The 25,016-nt window shown below is 38.2% G+C and overlaps 1 protein-coding gene across 10 annotated transcripts in view; it reads right to left on the bottom strand.

Annotated features, from left to right (window-relative positions):
• Window positions 1–25,016, bottom strand: part of TRAPPC11 (trafficking protein particle complex subunit 11) — a 51,090-nt gene that overhangs the window by 14,801 nt on the left and 11,273 nt on the right. For 5 of the 10 annotated variants that reach the window (XR_014830414.1, XM_085000948.1, XM_003133337.6 and 2 more), the window contains exons 6-24: window positions 19,321–19,420; window positions 18,628–18,701; window positions 16,387–16,483; window positions 15,715–15,848; window positions 14,923–15,070; window positions 12,432–12,525; window positions 11,272–11,351; window positions 11,098–11,176; window positions 10,953–11,007; window positions 10,188–10,333; window positions 9,717–9,778; window positions 9,492–9,624; window positions 8,753–8,883; window positions 7,067–7,222; window positions 5,039–5,226; window positions 4,781–4,929; window positions 3,985–4,106; window positions 3,325–3,444; window positions 24–89 (exon numbers count right to left, since the gene is read on the bottom strand). Coding sequence is in view for 7 of the 10 variants with exons in the window: in XM_085000948.1 (XP_084857074.1) it covers window positions 24–89; window positions 3,325–3,444; window positions 3,985–4,106; window positions 4,781–4,929; window positions 5,039–5,226; window positions 7,067–7,222; window positions 8,753–8,883; window positions 9,492–9,624; window positions 9,717–9,778; window positions 10,188–10,333; window positions 10,953–11,007; window positions 11,098–11,176; window positions 11,272–11,351; window positions 12,432–12,525; window positions 14,923–15,070; window positions 15,715–15,848; window positions 16,387–16,483; window positions 18,628–18,701; window positions 19,321–19,420 (2,134 nt within the window). In the remaining 3 variants the exon portion in view is untranslated. Of the gene's footprint in view, window positions 1–23; window positions 2,709–3,324; window positions 3,445–3,984; window positions 4,107–4,780; window positions 4,930–5,038; window positions 5,227–7,066; window positions 7,223–8,752; window positions 8,884–9,491; window positions 9,625–9,716; window positions 9,779–10,187; window positions 10,334–10,952; window positions 11,008–11,097; window positions 11,177–11,271; window positions 11,352–12,017; window positions 12,526–14,922; window positions 15,071–15,714; window positions 15,849–16,386; window positions 16,484–18,627; window positions 18,702–19,320; window positions 19,421–25,016 lie in introns of those variants that run through there. The other 5 variants (XR_014830415.1, XR_014830416.1, XM_085000951.1 and 2 more) reach the window with 3 other exon arrangements.

Genomic DNA, 25,016 nt, shown 5'->3' with positions numbered 1-25,016 from the left:
CCAATAAGCTTCACGGAACATACCTTCGTAGAAACAAATTTCACTGCAACATCAAATGGAAAGACAGTTTCTATTGTTACAGTTTCATCCTGCAAGGCAATGTAAAGGGCACATTCAATAGCTTTTCCTAATCTTAAGAATAATACAGTTTTAAAAAGAGAAGGCATACAAGATACAACTGATTACTGATCAATAAATAATTCCAATTTATACATCAAGAAGCTAGAATCTTTCTTTCCTTTAGATAGTATTTAGAAAAAATCTAGGTAGAGATCAGATTAATATTTCTAACAAGTTATCTATGGGTGTAAAACCATTTATATTGCAAAGTGCTTTCTCATCCATTATTTTTGTCAGGATCTAGTAAGAGCGGGCAGGGCAGGCACTGTCACCATTTTACAAATGAGGAGCCAGAGGTTAAGGAAGATAAGTGAACAGTTTTAAGCCATGAAGCTAGTGGAGTGAAGCCTAGAATCTGGGCCTTCTTTCTGTCTAAGTCTTTTACCTCACTTCAACTCAAGACGACTAAAACAATGATAATGATAATAACAGCAATATTATAATTGACACAGCATCATAATCACTGGAGATGAAGTGGTCACAGAGCTAGTAGGGAACCAAGGCAGAAACTGAACCGAATCTGACCCTGGAGTCTGGTCTCTTAACCAACCTACTCCACCTCCTCTGCAAGAGTCTGTTGAAAAAATAGTGTGCTGCTTCTATCTTTAAACAAAAAGCAACACATCCTGTTGGTGAGAAACCTTTTAAAAAGATCATGTTAGTTAAAAATTCATGCTGAGACCAGATAGGTCTGGGTTTTAATCCTGGCTGGATACAAACCTTGAGAAGGTTATATGGTTGCTTTCAGTCTCAGTTTCATAAACCTCACAGGGATGTTACAATTAAATGAGATAATGTACACAAAGCACTCAGTGAAATTCCTACATCATTTTCACTATTATTAAATGCTTCAAATTATTTCCTTTATCAATTATCAAGCTAACTTTTCTTTAAAAGTAGGAGACAGGATATACATTCTTACTCATTATAGTGACCGGAAAAAAGTGTGCCATGATTCTGTGAGCCTGAAACCTAGGACCTCCAGGTTTCCTCACAGAGATCAAGAAGCGACTCAATGATTAGCTCAGATATGGCCTACTTTTAATTTCCATACGGCCTACAGAGCAGATTCCCATGTAAGTAAAAAATGAAATTTAATCCACTGAAGGGGAAAGAATTTACATCTAAACTTCCAAAAGTCTTCCAAATAACACTACGACCTGTAAGATATTCCCTGAAAAAAACACTTCTTCGTAAAATAATTCTGAAACAGAATCACCACAGGCTTTTGTGAAGCTTCTCTATACACATGCAAATTAGATGCTAAAGAAAAATATCTTTTTAACACCTCTGAACCCAGTATTTTCCAAATGCATCTGACAAATTAATTTTTGTGTATGGAGTATTATTTCTACTTGTCAGAATCGTGTTTCTTACAAGCACATCTTGGGAATGAAGTGGCTGATAGAAGAGTCAATACATTCTTCTCTAAAAAAGCGGCAGACACCTGGATGATGTCCTGTGTTGAGGAGAAGAGCTGCTAAAAGATGTAGCAGCCTAGTTTGGGCCTGAGTCCAAGACAATTACTAGATATCAAACAATTATTTTAAAGTAGTTCCGAGTCTACCATCAGCTTCATTATCAGAAGTAGAAATGACGTCCAAGACTTAGGACACTAAATCTGCACAGAAAGTTCACATTCCTATTTCATAGATAAGGATGCGGAGGCACGTGGAGGAACAGGGAGCTCCCTAGCTGCCCACATTCAGGACTCAGGAGATCTCCCTTCCTCCGAACTGGCACTATCAGCTCCCAATTCACCATTCAGAGTTCTTATCACATCAGGCTGGTGACATCTATTATGCTACAGGACATGCTTCCTCCCTCCCACTTGGGAAATACTCCTAAACTCTCTTGGGATGGTTTTGCCTCCCAGGGACTTATAATACTCCCAGACTCTGGGCAGTGGCCCTCCTATAAATCTCCAAATTCCTAGGTCTTCTTCTCTGCTGGCTGTGGATGCCATTCCTAGGAAAAGGCTGAGACAGCACTGCTGCCAGGACTAAGAAGATACATCATAGATATATCATAGTCTTCCATTAGAAAGAGAGGATACGAGCACTACATATAATGTGGTTAAATCTACATAAAAACACGACCCCTACCATCTCTAGAAACAGAAAAGAGCAATAAGAGATACATCAAAGAGTTAACAGGCACTGCCTCTGAGCTGCTGAACTACACCTTGATAGCTTTCCTACTTCCCCCTCTTTAATGTGCACTTACCAAAAACTATTTTCATAAGAATCCTTTTTTACTGATAGAAAAGATATTTCACAAAGGGAGATCTCCCTTCCTCCAAACCCTTCTGCATATAAACCAACTTATATGTTATCTAATATGTGATTTTAAGAAGTAGATAGTAGAGTTCCCATTGTGGCTCAGTGGGTTAAGAACCTGTCTATTATCCATGAGGATGCGGGTTTGATCACTGGCTTTGCTAGGTGGGTTAAAGGTCCACTGTTGCCGTGAGCTTCGGTGTAGGTCACAAATGTGACTTGGATCCAGTGCTTCTGTAGCTGTGGTATAGGCCAGCAGCTGCAGGTCCAAATTGACCACTAGCCCAGGAATATGCCACAGGTATGGCCCTAAAAAGGAAAAAAAAAGAAAAGAAAAGAAAAAGAAAAGAAGCAGGAGTTCCCATCGTGGCGAACTAGGAACTAGGAACTAGGAACCATCAGGTTGCGGGTTCAATCCCTGGCCTCATACAGTGGGCCAAGGATCCGGCATTGCCATGAGCTGTCGTATAGGTCACAGACATGGCTCGGATCCGCGCTTCAGTGGCTGTGGTGTAGGACGGCAGCAACAGCTCCGACTCGACCCCTAGCCTGGGAACCTCCATATGCCGCGGGAGTGGCCCAAGAAATAGCTATAAAGACAAAAAAAAAAAAAAAAAAAAAAAAAAAAAGAAAGAAAAAAGAAGCAGATAGGTTTAGAGTCTCCAAACTTTTTTTCAAAAGATCACAAACCTCTGGTTCTCTGTACAAAAAGCCATGTAGGCCAACTTCCTAATGTTTGAGCAATGAGTGCTGTTATTACACCATTTAAAATAAATACAAATGATAAAAAAAAATTAGATGTCTAATTAAAAGTGCTAATGGACTATAAGCAGCTAAGCTGCTTATTTTAGTGGTCAACTAAAATAATACAAAAGAGGAAATAATCCACATATGATAGTTCTCAAAGAAGCTATGAAAAACATACCTTGTGACACTTGCAAACGATTTCTTTGTCTTCAATGGTTGTATTGATCAGGTAAGAAACATACACGAGAAACATTCTTGAACCCACTGTTCCACAGCGAACATATATCGTTTTTTCTAGCTGTAACAAAATAAAAGTATATTAATTTCATTAATATTACAAAATTTCCTCCTTATATTTTAGGATAACTCTCCCACCTTTTAGAGCTTACAATAGCAACTGCTAAAATCTTGAACAATTTTTACAGTTGTTCCTGCCACAGCATATGAGTGGGATCATATATATACTCCATCTTTTTTTTTTTTTTTTTTTTTAATCATTCTCAACTTCCCAAGATTTCTCTGTGCTTGGTTTGGAAATAAAAGTTGACTGAAAGGTTATTTCATTAAATTACAAATTTTGCATTATTTCATTATTTTGGCAGGCAACTAAATTCTCCATCTTAGGATCTTGTTCTAAAAATCCCTTGTATAAAAACTGCTTAAGACATTTTACACATTTAATATGTGAAGTGTGTATGAAATGTGCATTAGTTACATCACTTTTTTAGTCTCAGCATATATATGCTGTGAAAATGCTCTAAAACTGTCTAAAACTCACTACATATTTAAAACCACAACCTAACTCATCTCCTCTCCAAGCAGGGTTGACCCTGTTCACCTGCTGCCCTGGGTGCAAGTCTCCAAGGGGAATGTCAGTGAGCAGCGCTGGGTAGGACTCATCACACAGCTCTGTTCCTCGAAGAGTCACGTGCGTTTTCTGAGTTAGGTTGGCATCCTGTCCTAGAGTGGGAATGTTGGCATTTTAAAATACAGAAAATTCAAACATTACCTGAACAATTAAAGAGCACTATAGCATAACTTTTTTGGTTTGCTTTTTAGGGCTGCACCCATGGCATATCGAAGTCCCCAGGCTAGGGGTCAAATTAGAGCTGGAGCTGCCAGCCTACACCACAGCCACAGCAACACGGGATCCGAAAAGAATCTGTGACCTACACCACAGCTCATGGCAATGCCAGATCCTTAACCCAGTGGGCGGCGCCAGGGACTGAACCTGTATTCTCATGGATACTAGTTGGGGTCGTTACTGCTGAGTCACAACAGGAACTCGTCATAACTTTTTTTTTGTCTTTTTAGCTATTTCTTGGGCCGCTCCCGCGGCATATGGAGGTTCCCAGGCTAGAGGTCCAATCGGAGCTGCAGCCGCCAGCCTACACCAGAGCCACAGCAACGCGAGATCCGAGCCGCATCTGCAACCTACACCACAGCTCACAGCAACGCCGGATAGTTAACCCACTGAGCAAGGGCAGGGACCGAACCCGCAACCTCATGGTTCCTAGTCGGATTCGTTAACCACTGCGCCACAACGGGAACTCCAGTAACTATTTTTTAAACAAACTTCCTATGGTTGATACCAGTGACATTTACTTTCTGTTGGATTAATGAGGAATGTTTACCGGGTTTTAAACCAGCAGTGAGCTTCACGTCTCTGACTGGGGTCTTTTCGTTGGACTTAACAGTCACAACCAAACAGTACATTTCATTAGTAAGGGCAGGCGGATCATGTCGCAGATGGACAGAGATGTTTGGAACTCTGGAAATGATCCTTTGGGGAAAAAAACATTAGCTAAGTAACTGACTTTTTAAAAAAGAGAAGTATTCCAACTTTGAAAGAAGTAAGACGACCTTCCACAATCTGACCAGGGCCGACTTACATGGTACTGGCCTGGGTGGAGATGCTGTCCCAGTGAACCTCGCTGGCAGGGAGCTTGGGTCGTCTTCTGAAAGATCGCGAGGCCTGTAAGGCTTCTTGGGCAGAGGCAGCATCGCCCCCTCCTCCCTGCCAATTTAAAACCACACATCTTCCTGCCTCGTTGCCCAGAACCAGATCCACGGACGTGATCTAAAAGGAGGAGGTCGGTCAGAAATGCCACCTCATACCACACTGTCACCACCCCCTGCCAACACATCACAGGGAAGGCTGTGGGGCTACGGAGTTCCTCAGACCCAGGGTGTGGCAGATCAGAACACCTCCTTGAGTCTGGTCCTGGCCACCTGTCAGCTGTGACACTGGCTAGCCATGTGCCAGGTTTCAACCACTTTACCTTTCCACAGAGATACACCTGACCTTCTAGCTCAGACACGCCACACGGTACTGTTATTTCAGTACCTGGTGTAGGGCCCCAAGTAGCAAACACTCAATTAGTGCTTGTGGAGTAAAATAATCAAGGTTCTGATAACCACTGACATACTCAGAACCTAATTCCACACGTATTTTTCCTGAAGACATTGACAGTATTAGCAACAGAAAATCTTTACCAATTGAATGTTCCTTTCAACTCAATCCATTAACAAAATATACTCAGAACAGTATTAATACATTGACAGTATTAGCAACAGAAAATCTTTACCAATTGAATGTTCCTTTCAACTCAATCCATTAACAAAATATACTCAGAACAGTATTAATTATGATTTATGTCTAACAGTCTTTCATTAGGGATTCACTCAAAATCATAAAGACTTTTTAAAAAATGGATAAGCAAAAACTCTGGACATTGGTTAGTAATAAAATCAACAGGGTCAGAGAAGTGGTTATTATGGGAATATCGGGAGGATGGTCTTCTGCTTCTGTCTCAGAAGTGGAACCACGTGCAGACCACAGCCAACCATTCCCATTCAAGCCCAAGGAAACAAGCACTGCCAGAGACTCACCTTGTTCCAATTGCTACTCCAAGTCATTGACATTGACTGATTTATTCCGCACAAACACCAAGCGGTAGGTAGGTACTCTTATTATCCCCATTTTATAGATGAATAAAGAGACACAAAAAGGTCAAGGAACTGCCCTGGGGCCACAAGCTAGTAAGCAAGGGAGCTGGAATTTAAACCCAGGTAGTTCAGCTCCAGAGTTTATGCTCAATAAAAACATTACTTCCATACTTTCATCTCATATTTTCTTTCTTTTTTCTTTTTTTTTTAAGGCCGCACCCACAGCACATGAAGTTCCCAGGCTAGGGGTTGAATCGGAGCTGTAGCTGCCAGCCTAGACCACAGCCACAGCAGCACAGGATCCGAGCCACATCTGCGACCTGTGCTACGGCTCATGGCAACGCTGGATCCTTAACCCACCGAGCGAGGCAAGGGATCAAACCTGCATCCTCATGGACACTTAGCAGTGTTTGTTACCACTGAGCCACAATGGGAACTCCCTCATCACATATTTCTCAAAGGGATTTTAATTACGAGTAAATGATTCTTTTAGAATATACACCTTCATTTTTCTCTTTAAAAATAGGCAATGAAAATGATACAGCTATTTAGTCTGAATTACGTCATACCATGCAAAACATAACTGCTACATTACAGTATATATTTATGTGTATATATATGTATGTGTGTGTATGTATATATATGTGTGTGTGTGTATATATATATGGGGGGGAGTTTAAAACTCCTCAATTGATTATGGAGGCATTAAAAATGAGGTTGATCTTTTGTATTAACAGGAAATGATGTCAAACAAAACAGAATTAAGTGAAAAAAGCCAACTACTGAATATTATGTATAGCATATTCTAAATGAAAGGAATTCTACCAAAAAACATAATGACTGGTTTTCCTTGAGAAGTCCAATTTTCATTTTTTACTTAATAAACTTCCATAGTATTGAACTTTCTTCTGACACACACACACTATTGCTTTTATCATTTAACTATTTTAAAAACAAATTTCACAACTGACCTCAATTTTCTTGCCCACATCTTCAGTTTTGGCAACAAATTTAAATAAAAACTTCCTTGTTCTACCAGGAACTAAGCACATCTTTCCCTGAGTCAAATTTTCTAAAACTTCACTTGCTTTGGATGCTTCTTCAATCACACAAAACTGGTTGTAGTCCTGAAAAAGAGGAGAGCAAGGTCACAGTTTAAGAACTCAAATGTCATGTGTTAACACTAAAGACCAAATTATTTGGAGCTTATTTAGTTTAACTGCGCTAAAGCTGAAGCGTTAGGGAGTGTTATTAATTTTCAAAAGTATTTTATACCAAACTGAAGCACCTATCCACTCACACCTACCACAGGATAAAGACAGCTCATGACATACAAGCTGACTTCTGAAAACATCTAGCCACCCCTCTCCCTGGAGGGAGAAACAAAGATTTATTCTTTATTGCATAAGATGCTGTCCACCATCTCCTTCTTAAAAAGTTTTCTCTTTACTTGGCTTCCAGAACACTATAATATCTCTTGTTCCTCACCCCCCTTGACTGTTTCCCATTTTCCCCTCAAAGGTCTTTTTCCTTCTTTCTGTCGCCCCCTCAGACTTTCGTACCTGGACTCATATAAAGAGCCTCTGGCTGGCTCCTATACTATTATCTCTTTCCCTCTATGTTGCTACTGAATAAAGTTTCTTATACATACACTTCATGCTCTTGCTTTAAAATTCTCAAACTAATTAGAAGGAATCCTTGGGTAATGGTTTGAAGTTGAATAAAAGAACCTGAAGGGACTCAGGTTCATTTAACTAATGCTATTACAGAGACACTGCTCAGTTCTTTAAAAACTATTATAACAGATAATACTCTTTCTTTACCACCATCCAATAGATAAACAAAATGAATAAATGAGTGAATAAATAAATTTTAAAAGACTTCTACCTCCCAGCCTATCTCTGCTTACCTCTCCAAGTTCCCGAAGCCACCAGCCTTCCCTCCTACTAACCCCCATGACCCCTGTGCTCTGTGAGGCTGTCGTCTTCTCTCGCCCATAAACACAGAAGGTGCACTCCTGCCTCCATTCTGTGTTTTCTCATCACCATACATATTTTCTCCCTCTCATCTTTTTACACCCATCTTAATTTCACCTGCATTCTTATAACTTCCTCTCGTTTCTTTGGCCTGCTATAACTCTATTTCCAGCCTACATACATAATCTAGTCCTCATTACCTACCTATTTGGGAAATCTGTGAGTCTGTCCCGGCCTTGATCCCAAAGTGCTTTTATTTTAATGGGGCTGACATATGCTACACTTTTGCAGGTTCATCATGATGCTACAAATATTGTAACTCTCAACAAAAGCTTGCTGGTTAATGGCTCAATATACTCTCAGGGTGACCAGGAAATTTTAAGAGCTCATAACTGAAACAGAATGTAACCAAGCTCTTGACTATATCACACTACAAATAGGTTCAAATGTAGGAAATAAGAGTATGATCTCAATTTTGTAGATAAAAAAAAAGTTGCTTATATATGCATGCATGTAAGATGTCTAGACTATCCAAGAAGTTAACCGTGATGCCCCCTAAGGAAAGGATTTGGAGACACACATTTAGTATTCACTAAAATTCACTAAGCTAATTTTATCTAATTTAACCCAACCTACAATAAGAAACCCACATGGTAAAAACACATTAAAAGGTGCCATTACCTGATTATTAAAGCTGACACAGAGCTTAGAAAACCTCATGGGATGTGGACAGTCAGCCTTTAGATAAATATCAAACTGCACGGGAACATCAACGTGAAAACTTGGGGCGTGGAACTTGGCTTTGCATTGCACTAGAAATGAAACACAAAGGGCTGAGTCACATACTACTAGACAAACATTATTCTCTGATCCACGTCTGCTCTTCACAAAGGCAACATCTACACTGGATATTTTCTGCACTTGAAGCGTTGCAACGGACATAAATGTAGCTCACTTTTCAAAAACAAACCAAATTTAAATAAACTATAGCACCAAACCAAATCCTCTTTAATTTTAAAAACACAGTTGCTCCAGAAATGTAACTGACATAGGATTTTAAAGGGAAAAAAAGTCATTTTGTTATTTATTTCAAAATATCTGCCTAGATATTAAAGTATGAACCTTTTAAATAACTGTCTTCCTCAAAGCACTTCAAATAAATCTGAACTAAAATAAAGGAAATCAAGTAAACTTTAAGATTTAAACTACTTAAAATTTTGATCTTTATAAGCCAACAGGGAAAAAGTAAAAAAAAAAAAAAAAAAAAAAAAAAAAAAAAAAAAAAAAATCACAGTTTACCTAAAAAATGACCATATTTGGAAAATTCTTTGACTTTTATATTTACTATTCTGCATCTATTCACTTTGTAGAAACACGGATGATTTCTCTGAAAAAAATGCTGTAGATATTGGTTACCCACCAAATGGCACAAAGTCCTGTACGCCTATTGTGAAAACATTGCTGCCTGCAAGGGAGATCCGGTCCGCCCACAGCTTCTGAGCAGTTTTCACAGCTAAGATATCACAGTCAGGTTCAGGGTCAGGACTTTCATTCTGCACCAACATGGAGTGAAACATTTGTTCAGCTAGTTATTAAAAAATACCTATATCCAGATACAGATTTTATATAAAGAATTTCAACCTACCATTAAAACATTTATGAGGTTCTTTTCTATTCGAGATTTCTGGTCATCTTTCAGAGTTGAAGCTAATAGGAAGGAAGAAGGACAAAAATGAGAACTCTAAGATAGGCAAGTGAGCACACTACCCCCAATTCAGGGTTTAAAATACCGCAGATAAATACCTTTCCTAAATGGCTAGGCACAATTCCGGAAAACTGACAGCACAGCTTTCTAAAAGTTAACCCCAGCACTTTATATATGTGCATTTGAATGCAACATGAAAAAAAAATTTTAGGCCGTATTTTTAAAAGGCAGAAGAAATTTGTTCTTCTCAAGTGTAGTAAGTATAAATTCCTTCACTCAGCAAGGGGATGTCCACGTGTTAAAAGTACTACCAGGTTACTGGAGGCGAAACTACTCTCCCAATTTTAAGAAGCTTAGAGATGCTACATAATTGTAAAGATTCAGAATTTTACTAAACAAACATCCAGTTACCTCTTCCAAGGAGTTCTAGGGAATAAGTGATATAATCTTTCAGTTGGGCCATGAGGTAGGAACACTTCAGAGCTGTGGTCAATATAGATGTGAGCAGCGTCCACCATCCTTCACTCCGATAATCACACATCACATAATCCAGCAACCTAACAGAGGATAAAATGTCAGATACGCCGAGACAGCTTCTTGAGAAAGGGTTTGAAGAGTTCTTGGAGAAACTAAAATGAAATGCTTTACTCATTTCATATGGAACTTCACAAAATCTTACTGAAATAGTTTTTTTGTTTTTTTTTTGTTTTTTGTTTTTTGTCTTTTCTAGGGCCACACACTTGGCATATGGAGGTTCCCAGGCTAGGGGTCTAATTGGAGCTGTAGCCGCCAGTCTACGCCACAGCCACAGCAACACCAGATCGAGCTGCGTCTTCAACCTACACCAGTTGACGGCAACGCCAGATCCTTAACCCACTGAGCAAGGCCAGGGATCAAACCTGCAACCTCAATGTTCCCAGTTGGATTCGTTAACCACTGAGCCACGATGGGAACTCCTTATTGAAATAGTTTTAACAGGTATTTTCACACTACATAAATGTGGGGTTTCCTAAGACTCTGAAAATGACTATACCAGCAGACAGTACTTTAAAAAATAACAGAAATGGAGTTTAATAGAACTATGGAAATGATAAATCCTTCAATACAGATTTCCATTCTAATTTTGCTGTAAGGCAATCACAGTACTTGTAAAAATAAATGGTGAACAGGACTCACTTCAAAGCTTTGGTATAATCCTTTGCATAATAATACTCTTCTCCCATCTGAACCACTAAAATGAAAAAAAAAAAAAAAGATTTTAGGGATTCAGTTTAAAACTACTCAAAGTTGCATGAAATTGTAGCATGTTCTGGATACATACTTAGATGACTTTTCATTCTTGGACACTTATATTTCTTAAATTGTGCAACAGCATTGCTCAGAAGAGTTATTATTATTTCCTGTTAGAAAAGACAAAGTGTGAAACACTCCAGTAAACATCATCTCGTGTTTTCCTTGAATACTGTAAACAAGTTTACAGTGGAAAAAAACTTACAGAGTGAACAACACTTCTCTCCTTCAGCTGAATGGCAAGAATCCCCACCTTCTCTTTCTCAGGATCGGAAAGATCAAAACCTGTGTAAGACAGAACACAACCCATTTTAGACAGCTCATTTAACATAAATCTTTCACACGGACACTGGATGTGAACACTCCCTGAATCCTTTAAATACGATGTACTTAAGATTCTTAAACATTCTAGAATTATAAGGATTCTAAGAAACAGCTTTATTAGCATGGCAACTTCTCTGTGATCTCTGTTCTGCAGGGAAGTTATTGAGCACACTACTCTTTTGCCCAGTGGAGTCCTCAAGAATAATATCAGCATCATTCTCTAGATAAAATACATTTTCTGCAGATTAAAGTATATAATTTCTGAACACTTAAGGTTTAAAGGCCACAGAAATTTCTCAAAATAAGTGTATATAAAACAAAAAGCATATAATTTCTGAACACTTAAGGTTTAAAGGCCATAGAAACTCCTCAAAATAAGTGTGTATAAAATAAAAAAAAGCAAAGAAATTATTTTTAACAATGTTTTAAAATGTAAAATAAAAATATCATTAAAGTTAACTGGAATTAAAATATTTAATAGACCATAATGGCTTACTAACTGTGTTACTTAAGACAACAGATATGCAAATGTTTTAATCACATCCACAATTTTAAGTTATTCTAAAATGCAGTGACATAAACTAAACATTCTAAAAAGTAAATGTTAAAAAAATGTTTAAAAATTACATGTCCTGGAGTTCCTGTCATGGCGCAGTGGTTAACGAATCCAACTATGAACCATGAGGTTGTGGGTTCGATCCCTGCCCTTGCTCAGTGGGTTGAGGATCCGGCGTTGCCGTGAGCTGTGGTGTACGTCGCAGAAGACGCGGCTCGGATCCCGAGTTGCTGTGGCTCTGGCGTAGGCCTGTGGCTACAGCTCCAATTAGACCCCTGGCCTGGGAACTTCCATATGCCGCGGGAGCGGCCCAAGAAATGGCAAAAAGAAAAAAAAAAAAATTAATAATAATAAATAAATAAAAATAAAAAGTACATGTCCTTTAACTCAATATAATTGGTTATACTAATGTAGTCAATGGAAAACTTATGATAACAATCTTTTGCTTTCAGAGATAGAAAGAAAAGGAGGAAAACGTTATTTACTTAGTACTCCTTGTCGCCATGATCGTTGTCCATAAAAGTCAAGAGCACCTGTTTGTGTTTCTAAGGGATCAGGATTAGGATACGTTATAGAAGCCTGTAAATTAAAACACAACCCTGAATAGGTTTACATAATCCATCACAAAGCAATTCTTCCTTAATCTTTGTTAAAATAAAAAGGCTTTCACAAATACAAATACCGAACACATTCAAATATCAAAGTTGGAAATATTTTAACATAAATTCTCACAAAATTAAACAAAAAAACGTTTCCTTTAGTATCAGTCCTATAAAAATTAAATTGAGTAAGTCAACATGATTCTGAGAAGTGATTTCACAGTAATTAACTTCGCTACATTTTAATTTATAAACCAGTAAAAATAAACTACAAATTAAACTTGATAGTTACTCCATGTGTTTAAGTACTTTTTTGCAAATAATGTTATACGGAGTTTTAAAAAAGAAGATACAGAGTTCCGTTGTGGCTCAGTGGTTAATGAATCCAACTACGAACCATGAAGTTGCGGGTTTGCTCCCTGGCTTTGCTCAGTGGGTTAAGGATACGGCGTTGCCGTGAGCTGTGGTGTAGGTTGCAGACACAGCTTGGATCCCACGTTGCTGTGGCTCTGGTGTAGGCCAGTGGCCACAACTCCGATTGGACCTCTAGCCTGGGAACCTCCATATGCCGCGGGAGTGGCCCAAGAAATGGCAAAAAGACAAAAAAAAAAAAAAAAGAAAAAGAAGATACTCTTTTCCTTTTTTATCACATGGATATTAAACCTTGGTATTGGTGGGGGAAGGATATTTCTAGCACCGGAATTTACAAATTTATGCTGCTTTATAATTTTTTTTAATAATTTCTTCCCTTAGAAACCAAAATGTAGTACAAATAATTGCTGAAAAATGCAGAAAACTTCCGAAAGGAAAAGGATAAAAGTTTAAATTACCTTCAAACCTACTACTGTGAGCAGTATATACATTATCCTTCCAGATTTTGTATGCAAACACTTGAGTCATCAGCTGAAATAATTTTTCAACCTGCTTTTTACACTTAATACATTCTGCACATCACACCATGTCATTAAATATTCTTCTAAAACACTTTTCATGGCTGCCTGCTGTTCCACATTCTAACAGATTTTCTATAGTTGTTCACACTGTTACTTTTATTTTACATTACAATTACTAAGTCTGTCCAAACATCTTTAAAATAAATCTTAATACTTATTTCTTAGGATCTCTTATCTGCCTTAGGCTTCTTGAATAAGAAATTCTGGGTCATAATTTTGAGGCTTCTTAAATTATCACTGGACAGAAATATTATTGCACATTCCAGCCAATATTCATTAATGCCCATTTCTGCATATCCTTACAAGACCTAGTTTTTTAATCATCTTTTAAAATTATATGCTTAAATTATTACACGCAAAACTTTTAAAATATAAAACATTCAATAAAGTCATATATCATATACAAATAACATGGTAGAAAATAGTCTAGTTACATCATAATTTGAGGGGAGAAATGTCCAAACATTTAAAGTACTTACTAATATGCAAACTGTTTTTCAAACAATTTTTAAGTAGTACCATTGTCAATATTAACCTATCTTCAGAATAGAAATCTGAAGTTTTAAGTGACAATAAACTGATATAACTATATGAATGTAAATCTATCTTATCTGCATACACATATATACACACCATTTATTTTAAAGATGTTTATGGTATCTAAATATAATCATCCAACAGAAAGGCAAAATGACATGCCCAGTTTAAGAAACTAGGCAATTAACACGCCTCAAATAAATTCTCAAATAGAGTTTTCCACAGAGGAAAAATCCCAGGAAGAAAAAGAGGTCCAAAGTTATCCTTTCCAGTAGGTCAAAATAAAGCACATCCCTCCAGCTTCTTTCCAACTCCAACAGTGATCACAGAAACAAAACAATGGACTGGTGTGTGACATGGACTGAAATATGGCTTTTAATTTTCTCATCTATATCACTAACTTATTGCCAATCATAAATGAGTTCTTCAAAGAAAAACTTCTGGGAGTTTCCTTCACGGCTCAGCGAAAATGAATCTGACTACCATCTGTGAGGAAGCAGGTTCGATCCCTGGTCTCACTCATTGGGTAAGGATCTGGTGTCGCCCTGAGCTATGGTACAGGTCGCAGACATGGCTCGGATCTGGTGTTGCTGTGGCTGTGGCATAGGCCAGCGGCTACAGCTCCTGATTCGACCCCTGGCCTGGGAACCTCCACATGCTGTGAGTGTGGCCCTAAAAAGAAAAGAAAAAAAAAAGAAAAAAGAAAAAAGAAAAACTTATGCTTAATTCACATGTGAAAAATAGAGTACTCAGGCTAAAACTGAATACGATAAATATTTATTACACACAAAGGCTTAGAAAAAATTTTCAACACCAGTCTTATCTTCTCTCAAGAGAAGATTCATAAATTTCCTAGATACCAGATAATATAGGAGTCAGTGACTTACTTCATGATTACAGAGGGTTTTTGCAAGCTGCTTCCGTTCCTGGGCATAGTATGCTGCCTGCTGGTAATAGAAACCAGGATTCTGAGTCTGTATAGCTGTTAACCCCAACTTAATAGCTTCATCAAATAAATCTCCAAAGGCCTGGAATCTTAAAGGAAAAAAAAATCAAGAAATAAAAAAAAGAATGAGAAAGAAAAAAGAAAAAGAAGCTTACTTCCAATAGTTATTCATCATAGAACCATAACCTCAACAGACTATCAAAATAATGCTACTGACGAATTGTGAACTGTGAGGATTTCTTTGTAAATTCTAATACACACTAAATGTAGTTACAGAAAACTTCTGTTTAAGTCAACTCTTCTGTGCCAGCAAGTCTTTATAAATATAAACTAGATGTCAACACTGTTCCCACTACTCAAATACATCCATGGTTCTGAGGAAATTTTCCATTTTAGCAATTTTTAGTCATCAGACTCAGAGAGCAAGTTCCATGTCAGCAGGTATGTTGCCCATTCACTGGTATATTCTCAGTATCTGGACACATGGCAGAAACTCAATAAATACATGTTGAATAAAAAAAAAGTACCATGAATTAGCTGACTGCCACTGAGGGACCGGGACCATATGAATCAATATCTACCATTACTAGAATCACACTTATGCTGGATCATTTTAATGATCCTAATGACAAAAATCTTAGTTCAATTAGATCCAAAAGTCCATGCTAATTCCATTCCTCCAAATCCCAAGATTTCATTTAAAAAAGATTCTAAAGTACGATGTAAAACATACTGTTTAGACATCCATGCAGCATGCTCAAAAGACAACTCTGCACTTCCGATTTTTTTCTTACACAAGTCGATGTGCTTTCGGAACTGAGCAATTGCATCCAGTGGGGTGTTGTGCTGAAAACACAGCCTACAGATCTGCAAAATGTAAAATCAAGTAAAGAGGAAAATCAAAGCCAAAAGGCATATTCATTTAAAAATAGGTAAAATTGAGACTAACTTTAAAAAGACTATGAAATTTATGGAACTTCCTTCTCTGAAGTGCAACAGAACTGACTTTCTCCATTAGAAAGGTTATGCTAAAAACAGAGGTTATGTCTTTTTGATAAGTGAAATAAAGTTATTCACTATTTGTAACAAAATCTATTCTACAAAATTCAATACTATAGGCAGCTTTCTTCTCACTCCTGCCTGCACCCACCTAAAAACAAACAAAAGAGCCTCAAAGACTTTTACAAAAATAAAGAGGCTCTAAAGGAGACCCATTCAAAACCAAGCGTTACAAAAAGGCTGCTGGGAACCAGGGTGCTCTTTGAGATAAAGAATGTGAAAGAGCACAGCACAATTAATCAAATACTCACTTTTCAGAGCAAGTGACTAATCTCGAATTTCAAATTTCAAAAAGATAATCCAATATTTAAAGCCAATTTTCTTTATTTGGAAGTAGAGCTATTACCTTGTAGTTTACAAATCCTGCCATGGTCTTAATTTCCAGAATATTAGTTTCATGGGCTCTCAGCTCATGTACAAGATTATATGCGGTCCTATAATTTCTAATATAAACATGAAAAAATGGTTAATTATGATATAAACTGATTTTAAGAAAATATTTCTAAGAGCAAAATTATTAGAAACAATAAAGATTATTTACTCAACAGTTCTTAGCACTCAGCAGCTCAATAATAATATACACATGGCAATCTCTCATTTCCTGAAAACTGATATATTGACTCATTACGTGTGGGAGGAACCAATGACTTTTCACTAAGAACAGCACCACTGCACACTGTTCTGTCATTAACATCTGTCTGTAGCTGATAGGAAATAAGTTGAAAAATCAAAGTGGAAAACTGTCCAGAGATAGATGAAAAAAAGTATCATTCTGTTTTTTTTTTTATTACTCAATGAATTTTATTACATTTATAGTTGTAACATTCTGTTTTTTTCTTAAAAAGTATTTTTTAAAAGCACCATTACAAGCTTCTCAAATAGAAACTGTATTAGCAAAGAAGGTGCTATTAGGACAGAGGTGGCTCAACAGCCTTAAACCAGTATCTGTACAAGTGAAGTGGGTGTCACTGTTCTTAGGTGTGGGCTGCAGTGAGGTGGCGAGTGCTAAGGAGAGAAGGATGTGAGAGTGGGAAGTCTGGTAGAAGGGGGAAGGTGGAGTTCCTTTAGTGGCTCAGCAGTAATGAACTCAACTAGTATCCATGAGGACGGGAGTTTGATCCCTTGCCTCGCTCAGTGGGTTAAGAATCTGGCGTTGCTGTGAGCTGTGGTATAGGTTGCAGATGCACCTGGGATCTAGCATTGCTATAACTGTGGCAAAGGCTGGCAGCTACAGCTCTGATTCCACCCCTAGCCTATAAACTTCCATACGTAGCGGGTTTAGCTCCAAAAAGCAAAAACAAAAGAGAGGGGATGGTAATGAGAACGTGAGAAAGTCTGTCTTCTCCAAAAAAAACCTGTGCGCTCCTAACTTCTCCAGTAACATTTTTCTCTCCAGAACTATTTCTGAACAGAACTGGAATTGAAGGCGTTTTACTAATACCACAGATAAAAAACAAACTACATTAAAACCAGCTATAACTATATGAAGTTGGTGGGATTTATAGATCACAATTTGGTGCTTATCGCCTCCTTAACAACAACAAAAAAGGACGTTTCTGGAAAATTCCGCTCAATGACAGATTTATTTATTTCTCTATTTCCTTCCCCCTACTCCCCGTGTATGTTGCCTCTCCTCAATTTTAGGGTATATAGCTAGTTTTTATCCCTTTGCTACACTGCCACTGTCAATCTTAAAAAACTGAGTTAAAGCTACAAAGAGATGTTTTATTAAATTGTGCTTAGTAAAATAAAAACAAAGGGAAAAAATGCTTAAGCACTGCCAATTCATCTGCAACTATTCTTCAAAGCTCTAAACAGAGTCTTTGAATGAAAAATGATGCTACTGGCAGGTATTATAATTAAAAAAAAAAATTAACTGGGAGTCCCCTTCATGGCTCAGAGGTTAACGATCCCGACTAGGATCTATGGGGATACAGGCTCGATTCCTGGCCTCACTCAGTGGGTTAAACATTTGGCGTTGCCGTGAGCTGGGGTGTAGGTCGCAGACGAGGCTTGGATCCTGCATTGCTGTAGCTGTGGTGTAGGCCTGGAGCTATGGCTCCAATTAGACTCCTAGCCTGGGAACTTCCATATGCCATGAGTATGGCCCCAAAAAGCAAAAAAAAAAAAAAGAAAAAAAAATATGTATGTATATATGAAATAAAATCATAGTTGAATTGAATAAACGTACTATACACCTTACAAAATTCATAGTCTGACTCGACTAATATTTAATACATATTAAACTCTGAAAACCAATCTTAGCACAACAATTTTACTGATTACAAATAAGAGGTAGGCAACAGAATGAGAACAATTTTAATGTTTCTGTGAATCATGAAATTTAATTAAATTAGACCAGAAAGCTTTCTGACGCTATAAAATTTACTTCTGATCATGAAATTAGGTTAAAAAAAAAAAACCCCAAATATTATATTCCATTTACCTCTAGACAAATTAAAGTGAATACTACAAACATGAATCTAACAAATATAAACATTTTAAAGTCTGGTTGTGGTTCAGAAATTGCCTCTAATATTATTGTTAACATAAAAAAAACTTAGTTTGACAACTGTTAGAAACTTACTTCAGAGCATTCTGTGTATCTTGTTTCAACTCACTGAAGAAAGCTATCTTGAACTGATGTCTAACAAATAAAAGCTGAAAAAAAAAGGAACAGAAAAAAGTTAAACATGTTCTCCTAAAATGTAAAATTATAATGTTTCTTAAGAGGAGATGTAAAAGCATGAAGGAAAATATTTAAAATTAAAGTTCAAGAATTATTCCATATAAACTAATTAAAGGTATAAAATCTACCTTTAAGAACATTAAAGGCAAAGAGGACAAAAGACAAATTTAGCTTTGTTTATGCTTTTGGGGCTTTTTTTTTTTTTTTAACAGCCACACCTGCGGCATATGGAAGTTCCTGGGTCAAGGCCTGAGTCTGAGCTGCAGCTGTGACCTATGCCATAGCTGCAGAACACCAGACCCTTTAACCCACTGCACCCGGGCAGGGGATCAAACCCATGCCTCCACAGTGACCCAAGCCCTTACTGTCAGATTCTTAACCGACCAGAGCAGGAACTCTAAGACAAATTAGTTTTTGAGAGCTTTTAAAAGAAAAAAAAAAAAAGAAAGAAAGAAACTTTTTCAAGTACAGAAGCCATTTAAAAGCATCCAAGTGTTTAAGACATTTAATAATCTCTTCTACAACAATCAATGATGAGTCATCTGCTCCAGAATGCAGCTATTATTTCCTTCTTTAGGAAAAGACATGTACCTGGTGTGTTGTTTTATTCAAAAATTCTTTATGAGATTTCACTCTTCTGATCTCAGTGTAGTAATAAGTCTGTGCATGTTCATAAAAGGCATTTTCTAATCTGTTAAAAAAAAAAAACATTCAAACACTACAGTTATTTTAAACCAAAGTGTTTTCAAGAATTGTATTTATAAGACTTGAAAGTGATATCCTGACAGAAGATTACTTCATTACTTCATGAAGTCTGGTTTACTTCATTAGAAAGATAAAAAGTGATGCAAAATATAACCTGATTTTTTTAGGTAAAAAACCCTAAAGATAAGACCTTTCAAAAGTCATTTAAAATTATTTACAACCCAAGAAATAACTAACAAAAATAACTTTCTGGTAATCTGTATAAACTAGGTAATCTCGGAGTTCCCATCATGGCTCAGCGGAAACGAATTCAACTAGTATCCATGAGGTTGCAGGTTTGATCCCTGGCCTTGCTCCATAGGTTAAGGATCTGACGTTGCTGTGAGCTGTGGTGTAGGTCACAGACAAGGCTCGGATCTGGCGTTGCTGTGGCTGTGGCGTAGGCTGGCAGCTGTAGCTCCGATTAGACCCCTAGCCTGGGAACCTCCATATGCCTTGGGTACAGCCCTAAAAGGCAAATAAATAAATAAATAAATAAGGTAATCTCCCACCCTTATTATTTAATAATTTTATAACTTCATAAAAAGCATGAAAGACACAGATATCTAATACTCAATTAAATCTGACCATTTTTTGTGACTTTAATATTTAGGGTCTAAAGAATAAGAAAACTTTTTTCCCATTATTATAATGGGAAAAGGACAAAAAATAAGAACTGGCAAAGGAAGTGAAAAATAATATTTGTATAAACTGGAGTTCCCATCCTGGCTCAGTGGTAATGAATCTGACTAGTATCCATGAGGATGCAGGTTCAATCCCTGGCCTCGATCAGTGCGTTAAGGATCCAGCATCGCTATGAGCTGTGGTGTAGGCCACAGATACAGCTTGGATCTGGCATTGCTGTGGCTGTGGTACAGGCCAGCAGCTACAGCTCCCATTCAACTCTGGGCCTAGGAACCTCCATATGCCACAGGCAAAGTCCTAAAAAGACCAAAAAAATATATATATATATATAAATTAAATGCTGCTTCATTCGAAAACTATGAAATTACAGAGAAACCTAGAAAATATGACCAGAGATGGATAAACATCTCAAAGTCCCATTTGTAAAAAGAACTACATAATAGAAGTAACTCCCCAAGGGCATGAAAGAAAGCTGAATTCAAAGTCAGATAAACACTGGACTTAAATTAAAAAAAAAAAGACTGAACGTCAAGGCTCTTCCTCCTTAGAATAAAATAGAATTTCGAAGCTGTATTCAAAGGGTTTAGACACATCTAAGGAAAATATGTAAGGGAAAAAAAAATGGATTAGTCAAAACTTTAAAATTCAATATACTTCCTAGGTTAAGATTTTTTATTTTTAAAACTACATTTTTTTAAATGTTAAAATATGAAAATAATTAAAATCAAATTCTAACTTTGAATCACATAATTTTTGAAAGATTAAGCCGAACTGGAGAGTTCTACTAATAGGAAACAGAAAGTCTAACCTTTTGATAGTCAGAAATATGTCTATAAGTTATTCCGAATGACTAATACACAAAAACAAAAAATTCTTCTTAATGGAGAAATCTAGATTATGTCACTAAAGATGAAAGACAAATTTGGTTTTGGTTTTCAAGTTGGATGTGTATTTGGTGATAAAACACTTGTTGAACAGTTAATACATAGAACTGAGCACAACAGGCCTGATAAATCCTATTATTTTCTTTAAACTTAACACAAAATAAAATCCCTCCCTCCCTTTACATAAGAGGGTTGTTACAGAGATATCTCTGAATATAGGCTAAGTGCTCTAAGACTTTATAACTTAAATCAAACACTTCCATTCTATTTGAGGGTAGCAGTTTTTAAGTTGTTTTTTTTTTTAATCTACACACACACACGACCTGCTCAAAAAACAAAAAGGAATGACAATCTAATCAAGAAATGAGAAGGTTAGTAAAAAGGCCATTCTTTTAATGGATATCCCAAGATTATACTGCTGAGGCACCAGCAAAAAATTAAGAATGCTTTTCTGAGGAAGCAGACCTTGAGTTTGAGCTGTACAACCAGAAATCCAACTAGTTCAGTCTTCCCATTCAGTGACTTAAACTAGCTGAGTGTTAAGTATCCAGGCTTTTCCATGACATTCCTCTGCCTCCAAATAGCCACAACTTCCCTCCCACTAACCTACACCTTCACAGCATAGCTGTGGACCTTCCTGGACCACATCTGTCCATGTGTTCCCTGAAACCCTAGAGGACTGACAAGCTCGATCATGATTTCACGGTGCAATGCTTTCTGGTATTTAGCATGGGTGTTTTCACTCTCACCAACTAAATTTAGTTCCTCCATGAAGGGAGGAACCTACTCAACTTGTTCAGAACCAGACAAGATATTCCCACACTCACCACACAAGCACACGTGGATATATACATATACACATGTATAAAATGCATACAGACACTTGCATTTTTAATTTATTATCTGACCTGCCTCAAAAGAGAACTGATTCTACCAGGTATCTTTTTTTTTGGCTTTTTTTTTAGGGCCTCACCTGCAGCACATGGAGGTTCCCAGGCTAGGGGTCGAATTGGAGCTATGGCTGCTGGCCACAGCCACAGCAACGCAAGATCCGAGCCGCATTTGCCACCTGTACCACAGTTCACGGCAATGCTAGATCCTTAACCCACTGAGCAAGGCCAGGGATCAGACCTGCGTCCCCATGGATGCTAGTCAGATTCATTAACCGCTGAGCCACAACAGGAACTCCTCTACCAGATATCTTAGATTAAAATTTTGATTACAGGGAACTCCCTGGTGGCTCAGCAGGTTAAGGATCTGGCATTGTCACTGCTATGGCTCTGGTCGCAGCTGTGGCACATGTTTGATCCCTGGCCTGGGCACAGCTGGGGCAAAAAAGTAGAAAAAATTTTTGATTACAAGCAGTTCCCTACTCTAGTGACTTATCAGAGATACGTGGTATTCATCTCAGCCAAATTAGTACAAAGGTACCATAATCTGCTGCCACTGCCCTAGCACATCAATTAGGCACAGTTTTTAGAGGATACAAACACACCTTAGCCACTACAGCTGAACTCTGAAAAGCTCTCACTAACTAACACTCAAGAAACAGAGCTATCAGTTTCCATGTGAAGGACATTCAAGCTTCCAAACTACAGATGCAGGAGTTCCCGTCGTGGCTCAGATGAAAATGAATCCAACTAGGAACCATGAGGTTTCGGGTTTGATCCCTGGCCTTGCTCAGTGGGTTAAGGACATGGTGTTGCTGTGAGCTGTGGTGTAGGTCAGAGGCGGCTTGGATCTAGCGTTGCTGTGGCTCTGGCGTAAGCTGGCAGCAACAGCTCCGATTCGACCCCTAGCCTGGGAACCTCCACGTGCTGCAGGTGCGGCCCTAAAAGACAAGGGGAAAAAAAAAAACCTATAGATGCAGATTTAAGTCCAAAAGAAAAGATGCTTTCCTGAATTTTGCCAACCACGTAATAGGCAAAAATATCCCCACAACTCTGGGGGACAGAGGAAGGAACTCCTGAATACTTACAAGGAAGTTACTACTGAAGTTAGGTCGTGGGCTAAAAGCTGAACATACTGAGGATAAAGTGGAGCAGAAGCAAATGTATCATCCCTCCCTCTTTCGCCCTTTAGCGGGGAGGGAGTATGGGGGAGAGTCACGTCCTGCTTCAATACCATTCCACCCATCACTGCCCACAGCAGTCCCAATTCCTACCTCATGGAAAGGCAAACAGATCAGAGATCCCAAATCCAACTGTATGGATCTGTGTACATGTGTGTATGCTATTTCATCTTTTTAACGAGTTCAGACCCATTTAAACTTTGTCTGAAATAGTTTTAAGCTAGTTAGAAAATTGTTTCCAATGTATCCAAGAGTGTAATTGATGATAATGATGACAGCAAATACTTATAGGGACCACATATTTAAATCAGTCTCAGGGAAAAAAAAAACCCACATAATGATGAAATACTTCATTTTCAGCACATTCTCTATAGCACAACTTTCCCCTAAAAAGCAATCACTTTCTTACTTGTTATTAAAATGTCACCTTTATTTTGAAAGGCAAAGAATGATTAAAAAAAAAAAAATCTGCTGGTTAGCATGACATTGACAGCCTAATATCCCAAGAGGAAAGTTCTGAGAATGTTCAACACTTGCCTTTTTATAAAAGAAAATTGCTTAACTCATGTCAAGTTTGACACTGTTTGAAGTATTTTGCCTTGCAGTTATCAGTGAACCTCTGAAGTACAAGAGTCTCACAATCACTCAACACATTACAAAAGTTTTAAAACCATTCTAGCACTTCAACACTTCCAAAAAGAATTCAACCAAATCGCTGACATCTTTGTAGCTCATACACTTAATACATCAAAATGTCCCAAAAGCACGTGACTGGTGCCCCCGGCAGCCCTGCTGATTCCCCCAGATCAGATGCTGAATGTGAAGATTTACTGCTACTCAGCTTTCCTCTCTCTCTTAGGATAAACTACAAATATGAAGAAAGGATCTAATAATGCCTTCCCTCTTCCCAGTGACTGTCTCACGCGCCCCTGGTGCTCACATCCGTACTTTGGAGGTCTGGGATCCAGAGCCCTTGCTTTTCACGTCAGTCATTTTGACTCTACATGCCTTATTTCAATGTTTCATTATCCCCAATAAGACCTGAGTGGTTGCATTTCTGTTTCTCTTGTATCTGTCATAGAACTAAATGTGAAAGCTGAAGAGGGTGGGACCACTAAGAGTTAAGGAAGGACTGCTCAACCTCAGCACCACAGGTATTCTAGACCAGGGAATTCCTTGCTGTGTGGGGCTGACCCGTTCACTGCAGGATGCACAGCAGCATCCCTGGCCTCTCCCCACTAGCAGCCAGCAGAGGAAGCCCTGGGTCATGGCGATTGTAAATATCTCGGGGCATTACCACATGTTTCCTGGGGGGCAAAACCACCCCAGTTAGGAAGCCCTTGGATTAAGGTATGGGATAGAGGACAACCGCTTTTTAAAGAAGACTGCCTGTGCACTAAACCTTAAAGGTTGAGTATGAGAGATGGGCGTTCCCTGATGGTCTGGTGGTCAGGATCCGGCACTGTCACCACTACAGCAGGTTCAATCCTCAGTCTAGGAACTGAGATCCAACATTTCCACCTCAAATTGCTGCACACCATATTTAAAACAAAGTTAAGTATGAGAGAGCCCAGAAAGGGGAGCTGGAAGACAGGAGGTACCATGAAAGCCCACTGATGAGAGAGAGCGTTGTAAACAAAATACAGAGTTACCAGGAGGAATTATCAAACCTGGAGATGTAGCCCAAAGCCAGCCATGAGGCCAGATGTGGGGGAAAGGGAGCTGAGATGGGGGAGAGGGAAGAACACTCGTGGGGCAACCAGTCACCTAAATGCAGCCCCTCCCCTCTGGGCTCCTGTGGGCTATACGCTCACACTTAACAAAACAAAGCTCCCTGTCCCCTTCTTCTGCATTCTGGGCCATCGGCTCAATTTTACCCTCAGCATGACCCATGTGACTTTCTGTGGTGTCACTGCTACTGATGACCACTATTTTGCTAACTG

This window comes from Sus scrofa, chromosome 15 (assembly GCF_054392235.1).
Source record: "Sus scrofa isolate SSC_HxYL_T2T_F1_AM1 chromosome 15, Sscrofa_HxYL_maternal_Yorkshire_Landrace_v2.0, whole genome shotgun sequence".
Classification (NCBI taxonomy): Eukaryota; Metazoa; Chordata; class Mammalia; order Artiodactyla; family Suidae; genus Sus; species Sus scrofa.
Note: the sequence above shows the minus strand (reverse complement) of the source record. Positions and strands in the feature narration are given on the sequence as shown.